This window comes from Ceratosolen solmsi, unplaced genomic scaffold (assembly GCF_000503995.2).
Source record: "Ceratosolen solmsi marchali unplaced genomic scaffold, CerSol_1.0 scaffold6, whole genome shotgun sequence".
Classification (NCBI taxonomy): domain Eukaryota; kingdom Metazoa; phylum Arthropoda; class Insecta; order Hymenoptera; family Agaonidae; genus Ceratosolen; species Ceratosolen solmsi.
Genome location: NW_011948414.1, coordinates 5,994,055 through 6,020,234, shown reverse-complemented (window position 1 = coordinate 6,020,234; position 26,180 = coordinate 5,994,055). Strand labels below are relative to the sequence as shown.

General features: G+C 25.5%; 1 protein-coding gene across 4 annotated transcripts in view; it reads right to left on the bottom strand.

The window, feature by feature from the left end:
* The window catches only part of LOC105367890 (nucleolysin TIAR), a 244,346-nt gene that overhangs the window by 46,367 nt on the left and 171,799 nt on the right, over positions 1-26,180 (bottom strand). For all 4 annotated transcript variants that reach the window (XM_011506736.1, XM_011506734.1, XM_011506735.1 and 1 more), the window contains one exon: positions 14,409-14,484. In XM_011506736.1, coding sequence (XP_011505038.1) covers positions 14,409-14,484 — 76 coding nt within the window. The remainder of the gene's footprint in view (positions 1-14,408; positions 14,485-26,180) is intronic.

Genomic DNA, 26,180 nt, shown 5'->3' with positions numbered 1-26,180 from the left:
ATGATAATAATAATAATAATGATAATAATAATAATAATGATAACGATAATGATAATAATGATATATTGTATATAGTCATTTTTAATAATTTCATTCTAAAGCTATTGGCATTCGATATTTTTTTCAACTTTATTCAATTGGCTTTTGTAGAATTTCATTCTAACGCTACATTGTATAATTAATTATTGGATTTGCATATTATAGGCCAAATGTTAATATAAAATTTTTCCAAATAAAATTATAGTAAATTTTAAAAAACATCATTGTTAATAAAAAAAAACAAATTATTATAGAATCAGCAAAATATATTCGTTTTTTTTTTTTTTTTTTTTTTTATGTATTTTTATCCAAAATAGTATCTAAGTATTATCTATTATTTTGCACTTTGTAGTTATGAGATATTCAATAGCAAACAATGATTTCATGGGTTATAACTTTAATGATTATTATGTAAATTTGTATACTATAATTTGTGTATAATTTTATGATAAATAATTTTTAATTTTTGATAATCTATAATTAATAATTATCGATAATTATCGACATAGAAATTCTGCTGAGATGCAATTTCGAATGAAATACACAATCGATGCTTCAATTCCTTCATATGTTCAATTTATTTGGCGAATTCATTGTTGGTCGATGATGGAAGTTGGTACTAAGGCAATGCGGCAAAAAAAGTTAAAAAAATAGGTGAAGAAAAGTATTGGTAATTTTTTTACGTCAAGGAATTTATTATGGATAGCACAATCGATAGCATATGACGTAGCTCAAATAAAAGAACATAAAATTTGTAATTCGCGCAAAGTTAGGTCACATTTCATTGATCCTGTATTATGTGTCTTAGCTTGAGCATCCTTAAAGGAAACTGTATATGTGTTTTTATGAGTATTTGGTTATTAAAGTTACCTGCTCTTGCTACGAACAAAAAATTAAATATACTTCATATATATGAGAAACTACTATTTAATAATATGGCTTTTGCCTTTCGGAATATAACAAAATACATATAATTTTAATCAAAATTCCATATAAACGTAGTGTTATTATCATTTTGAAAAAACAATGATTATGATTATTTTCTTGTAAACAGTCTATTATTATTGATTAATATTATCATGTCGAAAGTTTTCAATGTCAGGCAAGAAGATATAGGAGCAAAAAAGAAAAAAAATGTATTACAAATTAAAGATACCTTGATCATATATTTTTTTTGACAATTTTTATAATATATATATATATATATATATATATATATATATATATACAGTTAGGTCATTCGTGAATATATGTAAAAATATATATATCTGTCTGTCTGTGTGTGTGTGTGTGTGTGTGTGTCATTGTAAAAGTAAAGTGATTTAAAGATCAATTCGTTACTTTATGCCAAAAGAGAAAAATCTAGAAACGAGAGGAAAGCACGAAACATAAAATAGGCGGAGTGGATATTGGATGAATCAACCGATTTTTCGAGCTGTTGGTCAGTCCCATATCGCAACAGGATCCTGAAATTTTTTGAGATTGACCGGAAAACAGAGAACAGAGTATGGCAATTCAACAAATTTATTTATCTAGCAACTGTGAAAGAAACATTTATTAGGATTAGAGTTTGAAAACAAAAAATAAAGAATATTTCTTAAGAAATAGACGAGTAAAATTTTATCTTTACTAAGTTTTTTGATAAAAATGATAATTAAGAATGTAATTTTATTTGAAACATAATTTTTATGAAAATATAAAGCACAAAGAGAGAAAAATCAAAAGAAAAGTTGATGAGTATACATAAATTTTTTTTATAGTTAAAAATACATTACAAGAAATATATTTTAAACTTAAAAGTCTTGTTAAAAATAATGAAGTTGTAAATTATTTTACAAAATTTATATATAATTTTAAAAAAAGATGTTAATCGTAGAACATAGTGATTATTCAGTAATTTTTTTTAATTAAAAAGTTAATTAATCGTATATTATAGTATATTAATAAAACCCGGAATAAAAGTAGGATTACATATATTTAGTTTTATTACTGTTATTAAATATTATAGATATTCCATGCTCAATTTCTTCTTCTAAATCTAATTTTCATTGGATAATTTTATTATTTACTGTAATTAGAAAATCGGATAGTACATTATAAGTGCTTTTTGTATTATTTAAAATCTCTCAAAAAAAAAAAAAAAAATTCATGCGTCGAAGTAAACAAATATTTCAATATTTTTTATTAATTTATATGAAATATTTTTAGGGTATTTTAGATTAGGTAAAAGTAGCTTTTAATTGTTTAATTGTACATCTTTTATGCCATTTTCTAATATAAATTTTTTTTTACTCTTCTTTTACTTTTAATGCATTACGTTGACATAATTGACTAAACTTTTATTTTTGTCTTATTATAATATTTAGAATTTAGTCAAGTTCAATCAAGAATATACAATGTAAATAGAAAATAAAGAATAAGTGATAGAGTCGCATAAAAATATATTGATTTATGCAAAATTAAAATTTCTGGTATGATTTTAGTGAATATATTGCAATAATTTAGTTAAAGCTGATTCGACAAATATTCTATTGATTTTAATAAAATTTCGCAATAACGAAATGAAAAATTAAAAGTCAAGATATTTTAGAGTCCTATTACGTTTAATTGTTTTAAATAAATAATGAATTTTGCTTATATTATCTATACCAATATTCTTACCAATTTATTTTTTAGTTAATAATAATCTGATACATCGATTGAAAGAACAGTTACTAAATGTTTTTCTAACAATCAATAAATGATTTATAAACATAATTGATTTTCCAATAAATATAGACGAAGAAGGCATATAAATTGAAATGTTAAAATATGAATATTGGATAGATTAAAATTATCGAATATTTTGTTGGCAAATTAAGGGAAAAAGAATTAGAATGACATATAAGGTCAGAATGTAAAAATATAATAGAATAAGAGATTGATGGATCAATGACTGAAAATGGGACAAAATAATCAATGTATCCATATTATATTTGAATAAAAGATGAACTAAATTAGATAGACGAAATACACTGCATTAAGGCTGATTTTCATTTGTGCTCTTTTCGCTAATATCATTGATCGCCTATTATGATTAAAAAAATATTAAAAAAAAAAAAGAAAAAAAAAATAATAATATTTTATAAAGAGTAAAAAATCAATTGATTTTATTTATATGTAGTTTTATTTATAAACGGAAGGAAATTAAAAAAAATTAAATTATTTATATTTCAAGAAATTAATTATGATACAAGCTATATTAATAAAAAAGTAATAAGTAATTAATATTAATGTTATTGAGTAGTAAGTTCTACGGATTATACTTGGAATTTTCATTGAAACATTATATCTTATAAGGTTATGAAAGCATGAAATGTTTATTTCAAAATTTGTACAACAATAGATAATAAATAGAAGGACAATAATAACTGGCTTTAGGTCAGCAGAAATGTATTTTAACAAAAGTTGCTTATTCATGTTTTTAACAATATTTATATAAACTATCGAGTCTCTTTCCATTTAATTTCAATGTTATAACTATGTTTATAAATAATAAATATTGACGCACGAAAGATTATTAATATTTAATAATTAATATTTTTATTTTCTATTTTTACTTATTTTTTCTCACAATATCAGCAGTCAGCATATTTTTGTATTTGTAATAGAAATAATGATGGATAAATGATTTTTCAGCCATTTAATGAAGCTTCGATTCACGCAATCGTCCCTGCAGAGCAATGTCGTTAAAATTATTGTCGAATAATTCATAAAAAAAGTTTTTAAACTTTTAAAAACGTATGCAAAGTGCGAATGCATGACGTAAAGAACAACATAAATAATAACGACCAGATAATAAAAGAGGAAGGAAAGAATAAAGTTGTAAGTCGAAGAGCGAATTGTCCAACTGGTATCTTGAATCTCTCAAATGAGATCGCACCACTGAGACTCATGAGCTACCATCCGGCTCATAAAAAAGAAAGAGAAATTGCGCTCAAGCGATTAGGCAAATTCGGTAAGGCTTATATCTGCAGACGTCTCAAGTTTTCCCGAGCGATTTTCCATCCTCTTGCGCAGCTCCTCACGAACGTCCAGTAGCTATGGTTTGTCCCATTTGCACGACGAGATTGATCTATCATTTTCCTGCTCAACCGTTACTTTCACTATTTATTTAATATAGAACAGCACGAGTGTGGAAATGTTAAATATCACACACTTAATATATTGAATCTTGAAAGCCGTGGGTTGGAAAAAATGTCTTGAAATTGTTAAGAATTATTCAAAAACTTATAATATTTTAATCGTTCGTTTTACTATTTGAAAAAATAATGTATTTATAAAACATTATTAATCATCATCTGCCAGTTTATATAATTCATATGATACATAAAAATGTCGGTATAATGTAATAAAAGAAACGTATTTCTATTCTAAGTGAATTTAATAAGACTTTGAATGATATTCTTTAATATATAATCTTTAATGAAATATCTTTCTTGTCCTGATCTATATACTTTTCAGATAGTTATTATTTTTGTTATTGTCGTATTGTTATATTATAAATATATAAATAATTGAACGTACTATTTATTTTTTTACAAACATTGATTAAATTCTCAAATTTTACAAATAAAAATAATAATTTTTGACAGCTAGTAATAAAATTGTGGTCCTTTGTAGTAAATGGATAAATTAACTTCCAATTATCATTCTATATTTCCATTTGTTTATAAATACGGTCATTTAATTTTTTGTTTAAATTAAAAATATAATTTTACTTTGTATTAGTGTTAAGAGGTAAAAAAGTAAAACTGTATAATTCTAAGATAAGTATTCCTCCTTTGCTTTATATTTTACTTACAAACTTGTTGAAAATCCCATTTTTAGCTCACTAAATTATAACTTTCAAAATTTGCATCGATAATCGATAAAAAGTAATTATGGCAATAAAAAATATGACAAATGTCGGATACTATGTCATTTTCAAATAAATTTATCATATAATAATTTTAGGCTTTGATGTACTTGTAAAAGTGAGCGAGAAAGAAAAGAATAGTAAGTAAGAGAAAAAGGTAAAGACAATAAAAAGTCGTCGAGTATGCGGTCATTTATCGATTCCTTTTTTTCAATAAGATCTCGGTTACATTAGAATACAATTATGATCAAACGTAGGAATAAAAGTTTATTTGTTTAACTCATTGCAAGTTGAATGGAGAGAACGAAAAAATTCTGCGCTCACTCGAAATATTTTCTTGTATTACTATGACAAATTAATCGGTAAGAACTAATACCCTCTCTCGCATACTATAAATTCAAATAGCTGGATATCCAATTTCCATATATTTTTGTCTTTTATATATCTTTATTAATTGGCTGTGTATAACTTTTCTTATGAATAGAGTACTTACAATTTTTTATACCCTTATTTTATTTTGTACTTTTACTCTCTTTTGACCATACTATTATTCGCAGTAGATTAACTTTCTATTACTAGAATGAAATGATACATTTCTTTCCTATTTCAATATTTTCCTTTGATTTTTCAGCCCTTTTTACGTACCTCTTGCGCAGCATTTTCGTTTGAAAACATACATTAAAATACTCGCTCCTATATCAGAAATAACTTCGCTATTTTCTCCCAAAAGCAGAATAAGGAAAGCTTAAGCGGCCATACACGTGATGAATGATCACATCGAGTTCGTGCCTTTCTGGATCGAGAACCATAAATTTCAAACAGCGTTTTATGCGCTCATTCCGGAGCGTTATGAGAATGATGATTTCTGTCCATAAGAATAACGAAATTCCATGATAAATGAAGCTCATATTTGATGATTGGTTTTCCGAAGATTTCGTAATTTTATCGATTATAACGTTTATTTCCATTTTGAACTTATATGTTTTTTTCTTCTTCTTCTTCTTTTTTCTTTTTTTTTTTTTTTTTTAATATTGAACATCTATTAAATTAAATGCGTAAGTTAGGTTGAGAAATAATGCAGGTGCTGAAATATCTGGTTATAATGTTTCAATAATCAATATTAAATATCAATATTGAAAATCATTAGTTTCTATCTGAGGTTGGAAATGTCGGTATAATGCATAAAATATGGCAGGCACTTTGAAATTATTAATTTCATAATAAATTATAATGAATTACATTCATTATAGTGCATAATGAAATATTTAATACTAATTGAATGTTATTTAAAAAGTAAAAAAAAAAAAAAATACAATTTATGTAATATTTATTTAATGCTTAATTAAAATAACGTAATTGATGAAAAGTTTTAAGGCTTCTTATTGGTATCTTCCAGATAATAATGTTTACACTTACATTTGAAACATTTACACGCTTAAAAATGTGCACATTTTTTTTATTATTATTCACGTATATATAAAGAAAAGGCTTTGTTCATGATGAATGGAAGTTAGATGTCTGATGATTAATTTTAGATAAAATCTTCGCCGCCCGTCTTCCAAGTTATATTTTTCATAAAGAGCAATTTTTGCCTGAAATTTTTCTTTTGTATTTAAGAAAATCTATCAAAAAATTGAACAAAAATGCAATATAAAATTACCTAAACAAAAATGATGTATAAAAATAAAAGAATCTAAGCCAATTTTTATAGAATTAAATAAATAAAGATGTATATCAATGCATTAAATATTTATACGAAACAAATTTTTACAATGAAAATAGCAATAACTAATGGTTACTTGATATTGTTATCTTATAATTTACATTATTAATGTATATAAAATTTATGGCGATACTTTATAAATGAGTTTATATGATTTTATAAATGTACTGAATGTAGTTCAATTTTTTTTTTTTTTTTTCGTTAATAAGAATTGATTAGGAAATGATAAACAAATTTCGTGCAACTATCTAGAAAGATATAAAATTTTCGAATTTATTTCTAAGTTGTTTAAGTAATGATGACAGTAGTTGAAAAGGTTATCAACTTGCTGAACAATAATAATGTATTAGAACAGTAGGCGAGTAGCGTGAAGAAGTCATAATCAGAGTTGCATTAAATTTGTAACGAAAGAGCAAGATAATTAAAGCATTATTAAAATGTTACTCAAATTCTATATATTAGTTGTAATAATTTCAACTTTTGCTATTCATAATATTGAAGGTAAGCAAATTAATACTTCAATTTAAATATTAACTTTATTTCAGTAAATGTACATTAATTTTCATAAAAATATTAAATGTATTGTAGTTTTCCATACAAGTAATAATTAAATTAAGGTTAAGTTTAATTTCATTAATTATCAACATTTATATTGTGGTTGCGTAGATGTAGCGTATAAATTTAGATGAAATACTTTCATTAGTAAAGAACTTTTTATGAAAACTTTTGGTAACATATATGTCAAATATAAAAATACCGAGCATACGAATTACGTATGTTAACATTAACATATAACATTAATTTATATAATAAAGGTGATTATAAGCTTAAATCTTTGCTTAATTTTTATATTAACTATATGAATGTAATGAATGCTTTGTTGTTTTATCTTATCGGAAATATAATTTTCATAAACTCATGATCGATGGAAAAATTCAGAAATTTTATAATTCACAGTTAATGTAGTCTGTTCAGTACAAAGTAAAATAATAATTAAATAGATTGAAAAATTTTTAATACATGGACTTTTTAAATTGAATTATTTCATAATATATGTGTATTAACGCATTAAAATTTCATACATACAATACAGTAAATTATTAGAATATTAGTTACTTAATAATTATTCTAATTCACATAAATATATAATATTATAATTTCGTATTTTTTTTTTTTTTTAGGCCGTAATATAGCTGGAGAATGTAAAGAAGTGTGGAAAAAACAATGTGAATATCAATGTCAAAGCGACAATTTTCTTTGCTTACATATTGTACATAGACCGAACGAGCCTTACTGTAATTGTAAAAACTTATTATATTAAATTGGAAATTATAATAATTAGGTATAATTAACATTATACACACCAAAAGATAATGAAAATATTGTTAGTCTCTTTTAATACACTTATATATAATCTTATCTATATCAAACTCAATACTGATTAATAATTATCATTATTATAACTAATATTATCATGATTTATAAAATGATTATTTAATAATACTTAATTAATGGTTTATCGAAGATGAATTATTGTGTGCACAGCTTTCATTATTTTCTCCGAATAAAAGTAATTGGCAATTTATTAGATACGTTTTGGGTTAAATATAATTATAAATATATTTATAGAGAAATTATATAAACCTTTTAACTTATCGATATAATATATTTTCCAAATAAAAAAAAATAATAATAAAACATTGTATCCGTTAATTCTATGAAATTTAATATTAAAATAATTTAATTTAAAATAATCTTATGCGTGCTAAATTGTATAATAATATAATATAATAATATTAATATTAATTTGCCTTAATAATATTTTAGTTATTTTTGGATAAATATAAATAAATATAAAGAGTAAAAAAGTCATTATTTATTATTTTTTCGACGATCTATAACTAAAATCGTTAAATTTTAAATAGACGTGTGTAGTTGATTAAAGTATGAATGTTTCAGTAGTCGAAATGTTATTCACCGCAGCAACGAACAACTTGTTTATATTCGATTGCAAATTTTTTTCCATTACATATAAATTAATTTTCCCAATCCCAGAATTTATTTTTAATTAGATAGAATTTGTTATAGATAGGTTAGAATATAGTTCCACTGTAAAACAACTAATAAATGCGCAATGAAATTAGTTTTTTATTTATTTTAAAAAATTTCAATAAATTGATTAGTTATTATGATTTCTTTTTATTATTGAAACGAATAATTTTTATTTAATTAAAAGAGTTTTTACAATGTAAATATAACAAAATATGCATCAATGTGAATATCGTTCTCATTTTATTAAGACGACGTCAATAAAGAACGAAAAATAATTTTTTATAATAAATTTTTATATGAACATTCGAGTGGCAATAAATATTTATATATATATAATTCTGTTGAAGAATATCGTAACATTATTAAAATAAATATCTCGTAGTTTTATTAATCAAATTTAAGAATGAATTGTCTAATTGGAAAGTATCTCCGAACGTAATTCAATTTAGTCATGCATAAGTCAACATAAATATTTGACCTCCTTAGACAATAAATAAAAAATTAATTGAAGATTTTTATTGAATTAATGATTTTCCATGATTGTGATGATTATAATTTCATTGACGTTGTATGTAAATATTGCAAATTGATATAATTTATAGAGCCACTTCAAATAATTTAAAATAAGTATCAATTTAAGAAGTACGCGTCCGACAAAATTAAAGTTCTTGAATTTTTATAATTGAAATATTTATTTAAATTTTAGTTTATTCAAGAATGCAGAGTTCAGAGATAATGATGTGCGCTTATTCTATTTACTTCCTGTTGTATCCATCCATAATAGTGTCCGCAGGCACGTGTAGGTACAGGTTGCTGTTTGTAGACGTCGCCTCATGCGCAACAGAACCTAGAGGCATCAAGTTAGACAGTCGTTGAGACACATTGAAAGAAACAAAGACGGAGAGAGGGAGAGAGAGAGAGAGAGAGAGAGAGAGAGAGAGAGAGAGAGGGAGAGAGTTTTTTTTTTTTTTTTTTTTTTTTTTTTTTTTATAAAATACAAAGAGGGATGTAGAAGGTTCATCTCTAATAGTCGAAAAGTAGTCTGCGGTGCAGAAGTTTCGTTGTTGCCCTGTTGAAGCAGGCAACGACACTGTCCCAGACCACGAAAAAAAACCGCCCACCACTACTACTACTTTCATTGCGCTAAAGCGTTCGTTTCAGAATGACCTGCTTGTGTATTATTATTGTCGATTATGGGTTCTCGAGATGATGATATTAACTTTAGGCACCGACCAATTCAAAACGAAGTCGTAATTTTTTTATGAACTATAATATTATATATCACTCTAAAAATGTTAAAATTAATGAATACTATTGTTAAGTATAACGATTTTATTTATTCTGTTGAGGTAATTGAATTTTTAGTCATGCAGTCCAAATAGCATAAAAATGTAGCATCCTTTATTTAGATCGTTTTGTAAACACAAAGAGGAAGAGAATATCTCGATACAAATACATGTTATATCGTTAACGGATGGTAAATATTTAAAAAGATAAATTTCATATTTTCGAAAACTTCAATAAATGTACTATACTAAGCACACATAAATTCATAAACAATGTTTATATATTCGGCATACTCGAAAACATATTATAATTTTTGTTGTATTCTAAAGTTAATTTTTCTCTCTCTTTACATTTCCATACAAAGTAAACAATTATAAATAACAATGTTCGAATTATACGTAATATTCAATTTATTGCTGGAATTACAACGGTCGCGAATCGCCAAAGGCTCACTTCGTCTTCATTAATGTTTTGAACGAAATTGCAGTTTGTTATTTAAATCTGTAAAAGTCAGTTATATTTCGCAGCCTATTACTTTTATATCATGTTGACTTAATTATTATAACTTTTTTCTTGTTTGTTTTTTATACATTGTGCTACGTTAAATTGGAAATTAAATTTAAACATCGGAAGATTATGAAGGAACATGGTATAATATATTTTTTGCTAATTTGGAGTTGATTAACTTGAAAGTTCGGTATTTTACAATATAAATCATCGATTTTTTTACGCACACCCACGCAATCGCGTATTTTATGCAAAATACGATGATGATAATTTTAAAAAATTTCCGCCAGATTCAAGGCATTTAATGTTATATTGTAGTTTAATAGTGAATTTCGTATCACTACTGAGTGGGCATTACAGTGGATATTTATTTAATATGTATAATCGAACGAAACGCGTTAATAAATTATTTGTAATAGCGCCGTAGTAGTCTATAGACGTGCCTTTGTAATTGTCTTTAAAAAGATAAGAAGGACAAAGGTATAAAGAATAAACGGTGTGATATAAAGAAAGTGCAAAATGAGGTCGCGTTTTTTGCATCGAGTTGTACGCAAAAGTTTCATTCGACCACGTAAGTCACCCTCTACACGTGCGTCTATGTACACTTATTAATATTTAAAATACGTAGGTTAAATTATATACTTAGAGTTGACGAGTGATACGGGTAAAACGGATGCATACAAATTCATTCTGTCTCTGTTTACGAATTTTGTATAAAGGAGTGCGAGATTATTGGATACCGAACTACCAAGATTAGCAGTATTATTCATATAAGGTACAGTTGTCCCAACAAGTTATTTTGTTAATTCAGTTAATATTATAACAGTGAAGCGTGATTTTTCTTTTATTTCATATAAAATACACGCGCGCGCGCGCGCACAGACAATACATTTTATATAAAAAAACAGGCTAGCTGGTAACCTACATTATAAAATTATTTATCGTTAATTGTCTAAAGAAAAAGAAAAAAGTCACTACCCAGTCGATTAATTCTTAAATAATACTATTATAAATAAATAATCAATAAATGAGATTATTCCTTCTTGGTCATTTACGATTACGTACCACAGCACTTAATAAACTGCGCCTTGGTGCAATATTTAGATACTCGGTATTAATGGTCTGTTCGGTTTATTAATATTTTTGTATATATCTGAATATATCTTTATTTAATTTATGAAAATACATTATAGCGTACGAATTATATAAATAATTTTACTTTTCCTTCCATTGCATGTCGCCATACCGAAAGCCATATAAAAACACTCTCGCACGCAAATACGCTTACACGCGCGATTGCTTTAATGTAGACGTATCTACCGTTTACGTTCGCCCTCGCATACGTGTGCGTGTCCTCGGGGAGCTCGTGTGCGTGCCTTCCTGTCTCCCTTTCCATTTTAACTCGTCGAGCGACGGGGACGCGAAGCTAAATTGCAACGCTGACCGCTCTACTCGCTAGTTCCGTTTACCGAATAGCCGGCTTCCGGCGCTCGCTTTTCTTCGCAGCTCCCCCTCCCCGCCCCCCTCGCTTATTTCTAGCGCAGTGTAACGCTCGGGCCGATCGATGGAGCTGTAGCAAAAGTAGCCGCAGTAACGTCACTGCTGACACATTCTTTTAATGTACTCGATAGAATTTTTGTGGTCTCTTCGAGGGTTGGCTGCGCAGCCGAGCTCGAGCGCGAAAGATCTCGCTAATTTATTTCCACTGCGTTTCGATGAGCAAGGGGGGTGGGAGGGGGGGTGGTGGTGGGGGTGGGAGGAGGGGTCATTGGTCGGCGCCTTTAAGTAATCGAGGCTCTTAAATCATTTGTCTAAGCTTTAAGTAATTCTTTGTTTATGGCTCGTTGATAAAGATGGTTGATTTATTGTTGATGTATTTGAAAGGCCACTCCGGTAGCTTTGAGTGGATAATTGACTGCTTACTCGTATATCGCTTTCTCAGTGGTCTGTATTTTTCCCTTTTTATTGTTAAATTATCAGGTGTTTAGAAAATAAGATTAAAGTTTAAGTGTAGAAAAAATACTACCAACATTTTATGTGTATGTAAAGTGGTTAAATATTGATCTCGTGTTTACGTAATCAACACTGTAATTAAATATTATTATAATTGCTTGCGATATATTATGTGACGTGGTGTACTTTTATCTTTAAAATTAACTAATATTAATACGATTAATCAATTCTTTTAATTTAAACGATAAGTATTAAAGTTTTTTTTTCTTTCCTTCTGTTCCATTCAAGATAAGATTTAATTAAATTTTATTGTTCGTTATTATTGCCTCAGTTTTATAATATATTTCGTTGGAAAATACTTACATTTACTTATACGATATTATTATATTGCACAATTGATTTTCGTTATATTATTATGACTTGAAAACTGCAGCTCAATGAAGAGTTTATACCGTATAGCTGCAGCTTCAAATATAAAAATATTAAATATTTTAAATATAATATAAATTTTAATATATAAAACATTCTCTTTTTAACATGAGAATTGAAGTATTTTATTAAATTAATAATAATAAGTGAATTAAGTTTTATAAGTCGTGATGAACATTGTCGTACATGAATATTCACATACAGTTACAATATATACTCTAATTTTATGTTAGATCTTAAATAAATAAATGTATTACGTATATTGAAAGTATTACTGTTTCTATTACAATGTATTTAAATTACGAAAATATATGAATTAAAAATTAATTGAATAATCCAAACATGTTTTGTTTAAATCAGCTACTAATAAGCTACTTATAATCATTAAAAATTTAAATTATATTAATATATATGGAATGCAATCATTACCTTTACATCATATTTATGAATATTATTGGTCGTATAATATTAATATAAAAGCTTTTCCGATTGTGTTGAAAAATTTTTCACCAATCGATTCGATTTATTTTTTGTGTAATTTTTCTTTGTATATATATATATATATATTTCTATTTTAATGTAACATGTGCATTAATTTTATTGAATTACATCATATATTTCTTTATTAAAAATGAGTAATGTAAATTAGTATATAAATTATTTTCATTTTTTGTAGATTGTATCTACGTACTAAACGATGGAAGTGTTATTCGTATGTGTTATTCATTTTATGCAAATCAGCACTCGGAAATGCTTAAAATGAATAATATCAAAATTAATAAACTATGTAATAAACTCATTACACTACAATGTTACTTATTGAAAATATTAAAAAGTCTAAATTGTTAATAAAAAGTGCTATATTCAAATTCTGACATTGGCCGCCTTATGATATTTAGAAAGTCAATACACATTCCAATTATTAATAAGACAATATTTTCTATCTCACATAGAGATATACGGATTAAGGAACGTGACTTTTTAAAAACCACTAAAATTCTATATTTAAGATTAAAATTTGAATTTTTTGAATCTAGACAATATTATTATTCGTGCGGTAAAACAGTGATATAAATTTATGGAATTTGTTACGAGTTTCAAAAAAAAAGAATAAATATTATTAATCTGTAATAAATGAATATATTAATATTACAAATTGAAAAGTATATTGTTGACTATGGATAAAATTTCCTATTATAAAGTATAAATAATAAATAAACCGTTGACAAGTATTTAATTCAAAATTTTCAATTCACTCGATGAATTAATAGAAAATAATTGTATGCACGGTAAAGAAGATAAATACTTTCGGTATATATATATATATATATATATATATATATTAAGAATGTACTATTAAGAATAAATTATCTAAACATTGTATTTTTGAAAAACGCAATACAATTATTAGATATCCGAACTTAATTAAAGAAGATTAATTTTTTTTAACCATGTAAAATTGTAATTTTGATACAATTTTTTATATTTTTATAAAGTATGTTAATACCTCCAGATACTCACCGCTTTTTTTACAAAAGAAACAAATCCGTAACCTTTTGATTTCATTGTTTGAGGATCCCTTACAACTCTACAATCTCTGTAACACAAAGAAAAAGAAATCATAAATCATAGGATTTAATAAAGTACGATTTAATTAATGCTTACTCGGTAGTTAATCTGATAATTATTTAGTATAATTTGTAGTATAAATGAATTATTTAAAATTGATATATATAGTGATGCTACTACCTATAAATATTAAAACGTAAAATTTAACTTATAAAATTATATCTCACATATATAAAAGTAATTATTCAAAGTCTGTGGAATTATTTTTCAGTTGACAAATCTAGATAAAATGTAAATTGAAAATGTATAGTGTGGTTTACCATTCTGTCAAAAGTGCTTTCATAGTATTTTTTAATAAGTACAAATCTTCTTAATATATAATAATATAGAATATATTATCTACATCATTTATAAGCATGTGAAGGTAGAATAATGAGAGAGAGAGAGAGAGAGAGAGAGAGAGGGAGAGAGAGTTTAAAATTTTTCAAGAATACTTTGCTGTTTCCTTTATGTTTTTTATAAAAATGATTCAAACGTTGTTATAAAGCATGGTCGTCTTTATGATTCATAAAATTTCCGAGCTTTCAAATACTAACATTTATCAATGAATAAACCATAAATTGCTATAGCAGACAGCAATCTAGTGTCGTTACTGGTCACTATTTCTCGCATCCGCATTCTTGAAACAGTTTAAAGCGCATATTTTTCAGTTCTCGCCATGCCATTAAAACAGTATAAAAATCGAGTCTCTCCTTGAAATTTTCAAGCGACATTTCACTCCCATCCTTAAAAATCGAGAGCGTTAAGAAACGTAAAATTTCCTGGCCCACCCACCCATCCCCCTCTCCCGCTCATAAAAGCAAGCTTTACGACACGGAACGTATTCGCGCTGGAGTTACGGAACGATAAAATGTCCACGGGATCAGAAGGACAAGAAGTAAGCCGTCTCCGTTCCCTCTATTGTTGTACGTGTTCCTTTTTTTTTCTAGACCCTCGGTTTCGTCGTCTAATCTGCTCAGTAGCAAAGACGTTATATGGAGCCACGGGGTAGCGGACAATTAACGGAGGTTTACGTCCCATCAAGAGCCTCGAAAGCTTTCTTTAATCGTGCCAAATGTATTGCTTTCTTTGGCCTTTCCTCTCCTCGTTTTTTCCTACTTTCTCTGTACATTTTGTACTTTCTGTGTTTCATTCATTTTTATTTGATATTTTAATTTTCAGTTGTGACACGAATATAAGGAAATTGGACAATTATTAGATATGCTACTTTTTACGTAAAAGTTATTCTAATATAAGCGTTACTTTGAAAACAATCGGTAACTTTAATAAAAATAAAATTTGTCATCCATATAATAAAATAATGGTGTCCTATCGTATGAGATACAGATTTGATTATTTTTGCAATAAAGAAAAATTCAAATTAAAAAAATTCATTTTTATCTGCTTCTGTTATGAAAGATTATATATACTAACAGTCATGAATATCTTTAGCTTGTAGCTTTAGTTGCGACTCTAGAACAAATAAATACTAATAGAATAAAGAACAAACGCATCTCTGTGTGTGTGTGTGTGTGTGTGTGTGTGTGTGTGTGTATCTGTATGTAAGCATATCAAAACACAGGGATGTTTTTACTCTTTGTATCTCTGTTCTTGCAGTTCTGTAGCCTGTCATTGCGTGTAATAAGGATAAATATCAGGGAACTATACTTTAAAGTATAAAGCGACAATAATCGAGTAATTTTTTAATTTTCTTGATGGTCTTATTAAACAAATTTAATTTTAATAATTATAATTGAATAGCTTATACACTGTTATTTAAAATAAAATAATCATTTAATTTAATTTATGGCATTTAAACGTAATTGGATTTTCCATATATATTCAAAATTCTTAATTGAAAATATATTTAATATATATATATATATATATATATATATATATATATTTATTTAATCCGTTAATTAATTATATTAAAATCATTATATTTTAGTTCCAGATTACATTATTATCGTAAAGTTTTTATCTATTTTAGCAGCTGCATTGTAATGTATTAAGTAAAATATAAAATTTTGCTACCATAGAACAACAGCATTAACAAAAATAGTGAAAAAAATTTTGAAAGTATACAAAAATTGTATTAAATATTTAAGAAAATTTTAATTATAATTAATTTTATATATAATAATAATCAATATAATCGTAATATAAAAAATTATAGAAAACTATGCAATCAGAATATATTATCTAAATTATTCAAGGTATCGAATAAATAGAAATTTCGAATAATTATCTTTTAAGAATATAATGCAGAAAAGTCAATCTTAATTTAAGTAAATTTCATTAAGAACTATTACCAAGAAAAACTTCATTGGAGTAAAATTTATTAGCCTAGTTTCAAAGTATTTATTCTAACGAAGTTGAGCTCGATCCACCATTATTTACAGATGCAAGTACGCAGTTGATTTTTTACTTTATAAGTGTTATTCCCTTAACGGAACATAATACGATTCTGTATACGTGAGAAATTAAAATTTAAAACTACATGCATATACTTGTATTAACCTGTACATGTAACTTTTACTTACTTTTCTTAACTCTGAGTGCAATCAAGGTTTAATAAAAGTACGCTCAATACTATTTGAAAATTCGATTGTAAAATAAATGTTAAATCTAATATTTATAACAAAGATATCTGATTATATAGCTGGTATCGCGCGATGTTATTGTTAAATAAATCTTATTTATAATGTAGCAAGTGTAAAAAATGGATCATTGTTTTCATAAGTTTTATATTTTAATGGAATTACCTTAAAACATATGTAGTATATGTTACATTATCATTCAAATTAGCTTTATGATTTTATACAATTTTTTTTCTTCTATTAATATGCATAAATAATAAAGATTATTAGTTATCGAGTTCATATTTCTATTTACTGCAATTCTATCTATGGATGCTCATATGTATGAGTACAAATACGTTCAAGTTTTTTTCAATTTGATGGTCATTCACAATTACAGCTCTGTTAATCTCGTTTTGACCTCAATGCAATACTACGATTACTGCCGAGTTTCATTTCATAGATGAAAGGTTATTTTCTTTATATTCACATGGATTCCAATTTCTATAGATTCTTAATATTACAGTCTTTTCATTCGTCTTTGACAAATGAAGCAATTTCTTTGCTCCCGATGTTACGCGAAATAATGTGAATAATCATCGTAATAATTAGCGATAATTAAAGTAATTGGCTCATGTATTTCACAAATATGTTTGCGATAACATTATCTAAATAAGAAAATTGTAACGAAGTTTCGTTTTAATTTTCATTCTGTGGGTACATTACAGTGCTGATATTTACACAGTATTTTCTGAATTTTTTTAATAAAATATATTTTAACTACTTTTTCCTAAATCCGTAAACTTGCCTTGTCCATTCAAAGTATTTATTCAAATGAAACTATCATCTCTACAAAAAAAAAAAAAAAAAAAAAAAAAAAAAAAACAAAAAAAAAAATTCTCGATCGAATAAATTGTTTAAAATATTCTGTGAATTTCGATCTCACTGTAATAAAATATTATAAGGATCTTAAAAAGTCTTAGAATTTCAATAGTGTTATTTATTTACTTTTTTTTCTTTCTATATTTTATTCCACTATAATGTTGATAATTTTTTCTTTTTTTTTTTTTTTAATAAAAAATAACGTGGATTTAGACTAAAATCCATTTTGGTTAATGATCGCGAGAATGAACCTCGTGATTTAAATAAATTATCACTGATTGAATTACCTCAATTGGCTTCGTTTGGAAACATCGAATGCATTGTTGTATAATTCATCACACACAGTTTCTTTTACCGCTAGACTAAAAAGCTTTTCGGACGCTGTACAGAATTGCGTTAATTCCTATGTACATTTGTTTGATATGATGGTTGGTAATAATTATTACTGTTGGGTAATTATTGTTGGCATCACGATGGTGTACTTGTGGGAATATAATAAATTGGAGCAATTTCTCATACTTTTATAAATTGATTAATTTACATCAATTTATTATAAATTACATCACCCTAGATGAATAGCCGAAATTTATTGGACTGAAATAATTTTGTAATGATTTTGAAATACGTTTTTTTTTTTTTTTTTTTTTTTTTTTTTTTTTTTTTTTTATTACGCTGAAGTGTAGTTTAACTTTTTTCAATATTATATTTATATTATTATGATAAGATCTAATACAATGGGCTACCTTTTTATTATTGAAAGTAACTACATTGTTCGAAGATTTTTGTTAGAAACATTACTTTTCCCATGTAATTTTATTTAAGTAGATCATTGAATTTTCTTACTTTTTCGAAACATTATCGTTTTCCAACACGAATAGTTTTTATTGAACATTCACCTTTAAGTGTTCTTCGTATTCTTGATATTGAACATATTTTATTTCATAATTTTCTCTTTATTATAATTCTCGAAATTTTGAAAATTCTTTAAAGTACATTACATTATAAGTAGAATTTTTTATATAAATTATTTATTTATATAAGAATTTCAAATATAAATCTAATGTAACTTTATTTATTGGAGTATAATGGTTGAATAATAGGTTTTGTAAATACAATGTAAGCCTAAAACGTCAACTAATACAACAATAAATTATTCATAAAACTCTGAGTCATCTAATAAAAGTGCTTTTGCATTTAATATATAATTAATAAATAAATTGTTTTTTAAAGAAAAGATTTTTATTATTTCCGACAGCTTTTATAAATAATATCTAATCAATGGAAATTTTATAAATTCACATTTTTTTTATTTTCTCGCAGTCAGGTTGAATGTTAAATTTTGTTAATATTTGAACTCTATTCAGGGTAATATTTACATTTCTCTCTTTGAACTTTATGAAATCATCAATAATGATTGAGATACTTTGCAAGAACGAAACAAGCAGTGCATGATATCGCTAATATTCCTTTTAAACTTACTATTTCTGAAAACGACAGTTCCTAAAATAACTCGTGAATTGCATGGAATGTAGAAGTTAGTTAAAAAAGTTGGAAAATTATCATAATTGGATTGCTCTGACGTTATTTTCCAAGTTTAGTAAAATATGATATATCCTTAAATACATTTTACACAATTTAATTGGCAAGAGTTTGAACATTAAACAATTTTATCAAATCAGATTTTCAGTAATTTATTTTTAAAATCAATATATAACTTTTATCCATGTACAATTTCGTTTAATAGAATTTATACATTATCTTAGATATTAATTTGCAAATTATGATATCTGTATTTTTAATAATTGGATTATAATTTGTTATATTCTATAATTGAAGTTTTACGATTGTGATGGCTCCCACATGCATTTACAGAATTGATAAAAAATATTTAAATTTGTTCCCATCAAATATTTCTCCTATTTAATTTATAATTAATGAGTATATTATACAAGTATATTTTAACGGTATGTCTTAATGATGGATGAATTTCCAATGCAATTCAAATACTCTTAAATATCACTGGACACTGCAGATCAAATTTCGAATAAATTAAGTAGAAAAATTGAATAATTTTTGGAAAACTGGAATAACATTTCTTTGCTACATTTTTCCAAAAAATTTGCTATTATCGTATCGTTATCATAAAAGATGTTATAATACATAATAATTACTATTCATTATGTCGAATGATCGTAATAACTCGATTTATTTCATCATTTAGATAAAGAATAGTAAAATATTAATAAAAAAGTCTTTATGAATTCTTAATTCATGCTCAATATTTAATTGATTCTTGAATATTTTTATTGAATTAATACTAATATTATTAGTAATGAATTAATAATAATCACACTTTTTTCTATTTTTCAAAACCTTTTGGAATCCCATGTGGAGAAATTATTCGATAACTTAATAGAATAGAAAAAGGAGGTTTCTTTCTTTATTTATTTAAAAAATGTAATTTATTGGGAGAATTAGTTGAATTAAAGTTCTAAACGGGTGATAAAGTCTTTTTTATTTGATAAATAAGTGACCAACACAAGAATATAGTCAAAAAAGTCTTGTTCTTAAAAATAACATAGTTTTTTAATTATCTACTCGTGCATGTAAACATACATAACAATTACTTTTTTTTATTTGTTTTATAAAATCATCCATATAAAAATTTATGAAAACTTCATTAACCAATGCATTTATTTTATAAATATATTATGAAATGCATTTATTAATATTATAATTGTTAAAAGTCAATATTGTATGTGTCATACGTAATATTATAATTATATTTTATTCTTATTTACAAATGTAAATATGAAATGAAATTTTATATGAATTTTATAACAAAATTTCAATGCAAAACTGTACAAATTACGGTCGATACTTGCTCGGATCTCTTACATCTAATTGTTATAATTACAAGAAAATTATAGCTAACTAAATTACAGCTAATATAATCCTCTTATAATTCATAGAGTATGCTAAAACATGATGTATTTTACAAAAAAATTCCGGAAAACTCGTTACAATAAAATTATATTTGAGTTTTAAAAGTTTCATAATCTTTAAAAAACTTGTTGTTACAAGAAAATTATATTTGAGTTACAAAATTCTCATGGCTCGCACATTATATGCTGCAAAATTTATAAAAAGAAAATTATTTATAAAAATTTATAAAATATAGTGGCTTTAAATAATGAATAATTTATCAATTCGTGCAATTAGATAAGCAAACGTATGTATTTGAATATATAATGAGATATTTAAAACACTATGATTCATTATGTATTCTTCTACTAAATATTTAAGTCGAATCATAAATTCATATTTATTGATGTCGAAAGTATTAAAAATAATTTTCCATAAAAAACAAAGCCTTTAATATTTCGATTATTAACGGAGTAGATTCTAGATTGTAGTCATAGATATTTTTTACTTTTCTTTTTAACGATCATTGTCCGATATACATATTACTTGATACGGTTAATTAAGAAGGAAAGTATAAATCCTTTTTTTGCTCCTTAACAGTTTTCTTGTTATATACTCTCTTTAACCGGACTTTAGTAGCGCGAATATCAACACTATATAGATAAATATTTATATGTACAATAATTAGAATAAAGAACGTTAAATAAAAAAAAAAAAATTACTATAATATGATGTATGCTTAAAATTTCTTCTTTTTTTTTTTTAATCGTAGAAAAAACAGTATATTTAATACTGCTATTTATTTAAAATTATTTTACTTTTTAATGTAATTGTTATAGATATATCCAACCTTTGAGGCAGAAGCCGTTTAATACAAAATATAATGTTATCTATTGATTCGTAAAATAAATGCAAAAACTTTGTATAAAATATGAATTTGACTTATCATTTATTGATTATCATTTACATAGAAGTTTTATATGTGTGAATGGCAATGTAATTGTTAGTTTCAAATATAGTCTTTTATTCATTTTATTACTTATTCAACAAGTTTATTATTAGCATTATATTAAATTTATTTTCTCTGTTATATGTAATATGAAAAGAAATATGCACATTATCATTATAAACTGTTTTATTGTTTAAGTATGAAATAAATATTAATTTATTAATGAAATGTAATTCAAATTTACTTGTAATCATGATCTTATATCAAGATTGATACTAAGAGTATTTTAAATAGGTTCGTAATAATATAGTATGACTGAAATATTACATCTTTTAAAATTAAATGAAAAATTAATTTAAATATTGATTTATACATGAAATAAATATTATATTACGTAGTCATATATGTACGTATATATAATGTTTCTCGCATTTAAAAATAAATCTAAACACCACATATAAGTGAATTTTGTAAATAATTTTATAAATTATGTAGTAAGTTATTTAATTATTACTCAGAATAATTTAATAATTAATTTTTAATGTTTTATATAATCGTAATATAATTATGCATTTTCGTTATGCAGATCATAGAGTAATGTAGTGTTAAAGAATGAATAAATATTTAGATTCAATCGCTGTACTGTAGACTTAACGAAATAATGATATTTTTTCCGCGATATAAGGCATAAATTAAAAAGTTTTTGTCATGGTGTTCCCTTACAGTTCTCGCACTTTGGCTCAAGATGTAATTTGCATCAGGAATGATTTCCGCTTTCAGCATTGCAAGGACATTGTAGATCAACGCTTGAAAATGGCAAACGCTTGTCGACGGAGGTAACATTTCAATTTCTCATTGGTCGCTCGGAGATTTAACGAAAAAGAGATGGAGTGTGGGTGAAAAAGTGTGGAGTATAAAACGAAGATGGAAAGATAGGAAACACCATAGATAGACGAATGTAGGATACAATGATACGTGTCTAAGATAAAGATCTACTAATTCCATTGAGTAAATTAATATACTGTTTCAAGCACTAATTTTTTTCCTACTTGCAGTAACAAAATTTAATTATAATTTCAATATGAGCATAGAAGTATAATACATGGATAATTATGCTATTATAAAGTCATATTAGTACTCAGTTTATTATATACGATACATAGAGATAATATTGTACATTTTTATGCAAATTTCGTGTTTGTGCGATACGTATTTAAGATTAGTAAATTTTAATTTTTGTAATTTCATACAATTGAAATCTGTATTATATCTCAATTTTTCCTATAGGCTATACAAATATTGGTTATTATTTTTCTTAAATATATAAAGCGAATTACGATTTTATTTTATTTCAAAAAAGCATTGGTCAAAAATTTTTTACGTTTAAAATAATCGAGATAACTTAAGTGCTAATATTAGAAATATTATATTATAATATTTTAATAATATAATGAAGCTGAATTCGTAACTTTTCTTAAGAGTGACAATCATAACGGAATGTATTATCATCTCGTAAAAAACAAATTAATTATTACTATTTTGAATACCTAATTGGAGTAATAGTAATAATAATTTTTCAAATACAATTAATTACTACTAGTGCAATGCGAATCATTAATTAGTATAACTAATGATTAGTTGTACAACAATAATTAGTTTGATTAAATGAGTGGGACGTCAAGTACTGTAATAGTGCGGTAACTATATATTTAAGTTTTTTTTTTTTATATTAAATGAAGGCACGGAAATATTCCTTATTGTTTTGTATACTATAGGCGAAAGAGATATGGCGTGAATAAAGAGAAATGACTAGAAATATTATAAGTACATGTGATAAGTGTACAGAAATACGAATCGAGTGAAAAGAATTTTTTGGTGAACATAATAAATTGATATTTCAGAAGTAGTTTTGTAGGATAAAACTGACTAAGCTCATAATAGATTATTTTCTACAAGTTTAAAAAATACAATTTTTATTTTACCCAAAAGTACATTTCTACCAATACTATATATATATATATATATATATATATATATATTAATTTAATACTAATACACCAATTTGTCATTCAATCAATGAAATCTAATATTTAAACTTTCAATTGTATGATCAAACGATGGCCACTTTTTATTCAAAATTAAAGTGAAGAAAGTTTTGTGTAAAAACTAAATTTATTTCTTACATCTCTTTGAGCTTATTTGGCTTAAAAATAAGCATTCATACCACAAAACGTTGTTTTGAATTGTCGTTTCTTTAATGGCATATAATTTTATTAAATTTTGTATTTCTCTCTCAAAAATATTAATAAATATTGCTCATTATTAACTTATATTGTAATAATATTTATAGAATACAATGTAATTTATCACCTTTGAAACAAAAAAAAAAAAAAAAAAAAAAAAAAAAAAAAAAAAACAAAAAAAAATCATAAAAAATGTTTTCTTTTATCTTCAAAATCTCTCAATCTTTTAAATTAAAATATTCTTTTATGGTAAATTTTGATAGAATTGATGGTTTCAGATAATGCACGTAATATATTATAAGAATCCTTTAAGTAATTATTAATTCCTATAATTAATTAATATTAGAATATTATTGGATAACTTTTCTAAATCTAAAAGGCAATCAATATTAAACATCGATTTCTGTCAGAAAGGTATTAAATACATAATTTTTATTCGTTTTTTGTATTTTTAAATTTGATGGGATTGTAGAGAAAGTAAAATATAAAGATTTAATGTAGCATTTTATAAATTATATAAATTTCCTCTGTAATTTCTATATATTTGTTCTGATTAGTAAAAAAATCCAGAGCATATTATTTATTATGTGCATAAGTACTAGTAACAGCAGTTCCTGTCGTATTGATTGCTTCTAGACGATGTAGCAGCTCGCTTATCTTTTTTGCACTCTCTCTCTCTCTCTCTCTCTCTTTGTCCTTTCTTTTTCCTTCTCTCTATCGTATGTTTTTTTTTCGTTCTTCTTATTGCCTCCCTCACTACCCTTCCCCCCCCCTTTCTCTCTCTCTCAGAGCGAAGTACTATCGCACTTTACGCGTATCGCTCACGTTGCTTGCTCTTGTGCTCATACGCGCGACAGGCTCGAACGATCTCAGGTCCGATGCACGGATGCTGATCGCATTAGGATAAAAAAAGAACAGAGGAAAAAGAAAGTGATGGAATCACGATAGTGTTGGGGAGAGAGTGAGAGGCAAAGGAGTGAGCAAAAGCCGACTGAAGCCGTAAAAAGAAAAGGTGAAGGAAATGGGTATCCACCAGGCTTGCTCACGTTTTCTGTCTCGCATTCTTTTTTCACTGGTTCACTCTTGTTCGACTGTTATAGTACGAAGATCCTCACTTTAAAAATATCTATAGATATCACCGGGTTCATCCCCAGAATTCTCATGACTCATGACAATTCGGGATTCTGGATTCTTTACCTAGCGTGTGTATCTCTCTCTCTCTCTCTCTCTCCCTCTCTCTCTCTCTCTCTGTCTTTTCTCAGCACCTATTTCTTTCCATCTCGTTTTTGATTGTCATTCTTTCTCACTTACTTTCTCTTTCTCTATCTCTTTTTTTTCAACATTTTACAAAAAAAGAAATCAAGAATTTTCAGAGCATTCACGAGATTGGATACGAAAATAAAAAATTGAACGATTTTCGTATCTTTTTGAATATTAAATATTTTTTCATTGAAAAAATGCCGCAAGTAACCTCTATTCTTATATTGATTTCATTAATATTTTCAACAGATTTTTAAATAATTGTCTAAAGCAGATATATAGAAAGTTCATAGGTTCTGCAAGAAGAGTATTTTGTAAATAATGTTACTTTAATGCCCTAATTAGTTGCTCCATTATGTAAATAGTTCGATTATAAAACAATGAAAAAACTAATTTAGCTTATATAGAGTGATAATTTTTGTATGGAATTAAAGTTAAATAAAATTCTGATAAATTCAAGTTCTAATATTTCAAGATGATAGATTTAGTTTTATTAATAAATCACTGCTAGATTTAATGTCGCAATAAATTATATTCCTTTCGATGAAACGAAATACTAATCGGCTTATATGTTTAAACATATTGCAATATTTATTCATATTAAAAAAAAAAAAAAAAAACATTAATTATTCACGCATCTAAAGATTTTTATTATAATTATTAAATTGAGTCAGTTATCGTTGTCAGTTATAATCAACGATTTCGTAAAAACTATTGTGTTTGATTGTTAACTGTACGGACCTACAACTAGTAGGACAACCAGTAAATATAAGAATGAAGGAGAACAATAGAAACTTAAAAAAAGGGAGTAAGCACAAGAGGGAGAGAGAGAGAGAGAGAGAGA